The 4,684-nt window shown below is 59.0% G+C and overlaps 1 protein-coding gene across 1 annotated transcript in view; it reads right to left on the bottom strand.

Annotated features, from left to right (window-relative positions):
* Positions 1 to 3,361: 3,361 nt before the first annotated feature.
* TPPP (tubulin polymerization promoting protein) overlaps positions 3,362 to 4,684 on the bottom strand; it is a 16,829-nt gene continuing 15,506 nt past the window's right edge. Inside the window, exons 2-3 of the mRNA XM_006876889.1 lie at positions 3,981 to 4,134; positions 3,362 to 3,556 (exon numbers count right to left, since the gene is read on the bottom strand). Of these exons, the coding sequence (XP_006876951.1) occupies positions 3,362 to 3,556; positions 3,981 to 4,134 (349 nt within the window). The remainder of the gene's footprint in view (positions 3,557 to 3,980; positions 4,135 to 4,684) is intronic.

Here is a 4,684-nt window from a genome sequence, read left to right as displayed (position 1 = left end):
TGTAATATTTGGCTTTATCTTCTCGAGCTGATCTTTGAAATTTTCTGTTCAGCTCTTGGACCTCCTCATTTCTTCCACTTGCTTTAGCATCTCTACACTGGAGAGCAAGTTTCAGAGTCTCTTCTGACATCCATTTTGACCTTTTCCTTCTTTCTTCTTAATGACTTTCTGCTCTCTTCACGTATGATATTCTTAATGTCATCCCACATCTCTTCTGGTCTTTGGTCTTTAGTGTTTAATGTATCAAATCTGTTCTTCAGATGATCTCTAAATTCAGGTGGGATATAGTCACGGTCATATTTTGGCTCTTGTGGACTTGTTTTCATTTTCTTCAGCTTTAGTCTGAATTTGCATATGAGTGATTGATGGTCTGGTCCACAGTCTGCATTGACCAACTGATTCTGTGGTGTTTGTGCCACTATTCTGTGATGACCCTGTCTCCTAGCAAGCAACTTTGTTACGTGCTTGCGCATTTAGTCCACTCGCCGACCATCCTCTGAGAGGCATAGCTCCGTCTGCCCTGCCTCTGCCACTCACGTTTATGAATGATTTCACTCCCTCCGGAAGGGTGTCACCTGCTTCTCGCTGTTCTATTTTCCGTCTTCCCGTCTCAGACTTCCCTTTGTGGTCTCCTGCTCTCTGAATTTCAGTTGTGCTTAGTGTCTACCAGTGACAAATTCACTTTTTGCCTGAAACGGCCCTTGTTTATCCTTATTTTTGACAAGGGTCTTATTGGGATAGTATTTCTGGTTGGTGATATTTAGGTTGTTGATGCTAGCTGTAGTTGGGAGGTCGTGGTCCCTGTGAGTTTGGGCCATGCCTCAGGCTGAGCCAGGCAGTGAAGGTTCCCCAGGACAGGGTGGGCTGAGAGAGTGGGAGCTGTGCAGACCGTGTAGTAAGGCCCAGAGACACATCCACATTTTGACACCTTTATTCGTCACTTTATGGACTGGACAGACGTTAACCACAGCAGACACACATGGGTGTTGGGACGCAGACACAAGCTGTCACTGAATGCTGTGAGCCAGGCAGGAGCACTGTGAACTGCAACCACAGACGTCAGTCAGCACATGTGCCTTGCTCCGCGGCCCAGCTTACGCCGGTGCTCCATCTTGAGTAACACGGTGCAAAAATAGATGGCATAGATATGTATATAAATCTGTCCCTTTTCCTGAAAACTTATACAGACTAAGTAGCACATGATCCCTTCAAGTGTCATTAAGTGGCGTGGGTTCCTTGGTTGGTTGGCTGATCTGTAAGGAGCCTAAGGAAGGTGAGGTTAGCCAAGCACCTGCTTGCACAGGTGGGGGCCGCCCCCACTCCCCAAGACTGCTGGGTCTAACGGTGTCCAGGTCGGGCTGAATCCAGTGTGTGAGACCCCAGACACAGACACCGCTCCGCTCAACCACTGTGTCAGCAGTGCTGGGGCTGTGGTGGGGCCCGCGGCCTCTGCAGTTAGACAGCGGGTGCTTCCAGCTTTCTGGGGCCATGGGAGGTGGGGTAGCTTACCTGGGACCGTGAGTGGGGGGCCGCTACCTGGGCCTGGGGTGGGAGAGTAAGGGCCACTTCCTGGGCCTGGGGTGGGAGAGTGAGGGCCGCTTCCTGGGCCTGGGGTGGGAGAGTGAGGGCCGCTTCCTGGGCCTGGGGTGGGAGAGTGAGGGCCGCTTCCTGGGCCTGGGGGGGTGAGGGCCGCATCCTGGGCTTGGGGGGGTGAGGGCCGCATCCTGGGCCTGGGGGGGGCGGTGAGGGCTGTAGGGGAAGCGCCCACCTCAGGCCGCACCCTTGGCCTACTGGAACTTGGGTGGAGAGTGTGAGCTGGGGGCTGGAGACTCTGGTGCTGAACCAGTTGGAGACAGCCCCCCACGCACACCTCCTAGGCACCTTCCATGGTTTCCCAGCAGCCCCAAACCTAAGACTTGGGATGTTCTGAGGGTTCTACAGTGTAAAAATACTCCAGTATATAAATATAGATCTTTGCTCTAACACCAAGCTTGTGATCCAAGCCTGGGCCCTGCCAACACTAGCTGTGCTTCTGGTCCTGCTCAGTGGCTGTCCTCCAGTGTCACAGAGTGACCGCATGAGCCGGCACGAACTGCTCTCTGGGTTCCGTGGCCCCTGCCTCCCCCTGAACTCGGGCGCAAGGCTGGGCTAGCCACAGAAGGACGTTGTTTTCTATCTAGGGGTGTGAGGGGTGCTAATGAGCACTCAGTTAAAATGAGTCACAGAGACACGGGCAGGGTGTGCTCAGGGTGGGTCCTCACACAGACAGGCACCTGCCCCCCGCCCCCGCCATGTGGCAGGAACAGTGGCAGTTTCACATGGGGGGTGCAGGGGAGCGACACCCAGTGGACCTGTGTGGACAGGGACATGAAGACCCGGTGCTGTAAGGGGGCGGTGACTGGGGCTGGCAGGTGGAAGGAGACAGGAGATGCCACAGGGACCTTGGATGTGATTTTCCCTCCCAGACACAGACATTGCCGATGGTGGCTGAGATGCACCTCAGACCTTCATGAGAAATAAACGGGCTTCTTGAGCAATAGAAGGGGCCTGTCCCTTGTCTTGTCTCCTCTGGAGGGACTGCCTGCAGTGTGGGCAGTGGCTCTTGCTTCATGATGGCAGTGTCGCTGGGGCCAGCAGGACAGTGGTAGGAGGAGACAAGGCTGCCTGCTATCTTAGCCAAAATTCCTTCAGTGCTGCTTAAGGAGCTGGAGCTCGCCGCCGCTGGGCGCAGTCCCAGCCCAGGCAGTGGGTAGTGGACGGTGGAGCTGAGCGAGTCCCCCTGGCACGTCCTGTTGCTTCTTTAGGTAGTGAGTGTCTAGAACGTATGGCTCCATGCTCAGGGTGTCTCTCACACCAGCCCTCACTGCTCCATGTTCCACATGACCACCTCCACACCTGCACGGCGGTGTCTGGGCCCAGCACAGTGTCCACGTGGGCACAGACACCATCCGAGGGCCTTCAGTGATCTCCTTACTTTCATTTGTGCTGTTGGTTAGTGAGTTAACGCTGTCAGCCCTTGGGGGTCCTGGCAGGGTGTCTGGGTCAGTGTATCACGTGCTGTGTCCATCAGCCCACCTCACAGAACCTGTTGTTCACACACCTAGTGACCAGTTTGACAGGCCCCAGGAAGGCTCTGGAAATGCATGTGACTTGCTAGTAGAGGACAAAGAGGTTTAGGGGGAAGAGGTGAGTGCAACCCAACCCTTGGAGCCAAGAGAAGTTGGGGGGAGACTGCCCCCCAACAAGCCCGAAGGTCCCTCCCTGGATCTCCTTCCACCTAGCAAGCACAGGAATGTCACGAAGTGGGGGTGGGGGTGGGGTTAGTCCTCACGATGCGCCGGGCGGACGGTGGGGGGAGCTGCTACTTGCCGCCCTGCACCTTCTGGTCGTAGGTGCCCGCATGCTTGTAGCCGGACACATAGCCCGACTCGTCCAGCAGGTCCACACGGCCCGCCTTGCCCTTGCCTTTGCCCGAGGGGTCGAAGCGCTCTTTGTGGGAGCCTGTGAACCGGGTGGTGTCTGTGAGCCGAGACACGGTGGGTGATGAAACCGCTTTCTGTGGGGCATCAGGAAAGGATGTCAGCTCAGGGTACCGTCCCCATGCCTCCGCAGCCCCTCACTGACCGCCTGCCTGGGGTCGGGGTGGAGCTGATCCCCCATTCCAGGGAATTAACGAGTCTGCCCAATCCATGTGCAGTTCCAGAGACCCAGGCCACCGCTAGCACCTTCCCTGAGTGCTCCTACGTGCCTCACCCATCCTCAGGTGCTAGTGACCTCACCTGGCCCCCACCTGGCTACATCTGCTGGGCCTGATCCCTTCTGGAGGAACAGTTTAAGGCTGAGTGTTGGTGTTAGAGAGACCAAATGCCGGGCTGTGGTGACAGCAGTCTCCTGCAGCCAGGGGAAGGGGCTGGAGGCCGTGCCCTGGCCCGAGGACACCTGTGAGCCCACCCCAGGGCCCGCCCGCTCGCTGCGCTCACCGTTACCCCCGAGATGATGGGCGCTTTGCCCTCGATGAGACGGTGCATCTCCAGCACGGCCTCTTCGTCACTCTTGTCTTTGAACCGCTTCTTAGACAGCTCCTGGAGCGCCTCCTTGAACTGCTCAAAGGTGATGGTTCGGCAGGACTTTCCCCTGCGGAGCGCAGACGCGGGACGCTCAGGACCGCCCCTGCCCCGCCCCCTGCCCCGCCCTCCTTCCTCGGGACCGCGGACCCACAACGCTCAGGACCGCCCCTGCCGCGCCCTCCTTCCTCGGGACTGCGGACCCACGACGCTCAGGACCGCCCCTGCCCCGCCCTCCTTCCTCGGGACTGCGGACCCACGACGCTCAGGACCGCCCCCGGCCCCGCCCTCCTTCCTCGGGACCGCGAACCCACGACGCTCAGGACCGCCCCCGGCCCCGCCCTCCTTCCTCGGGACCGCGAACCCACGACGCTCAGGACCGACCCTGCCCCGCCCTCCTTCCTCGGGACCGCGAACCCACGGCGCTCAGGACCTCCCCTGCCCCGCCCTCCTTCCTCGGGACCGCGAACCCACGACGCTCAGGACCGCCCCCGGCCCGCCCCCGGCCCCGCCCTCCTTCCTCGGGACCGAGGACCCACGACGCTCAGGACCGCCCCCTGCCCCGCCCTCCTTCCTCGGGACCGCGGACCCACGGCGCTCAGGACCGCCCCTGCCCCGCC

Source organism: Chrysochloris asiatica, unplaced genomic scaffold, assembly GCF_000296735.1.
Source record: "Chrysochloris asiatica unplaced genomic scaffold, ChrAsi1.0 scaffold00424, whole genome shotgun sequence".
Classification (NCBI taxonomy): Eukaryota; Metazoa; Chordata; class Mammalia; order Afrosoricida; family Chrysochloridae; genus Chrysochloris; species Chrysochloris asiatica.
Note: the sequence above shows the minus strand (reverse complement) of the source record. Positions and strands in the feature narration are given on the sequence as shown.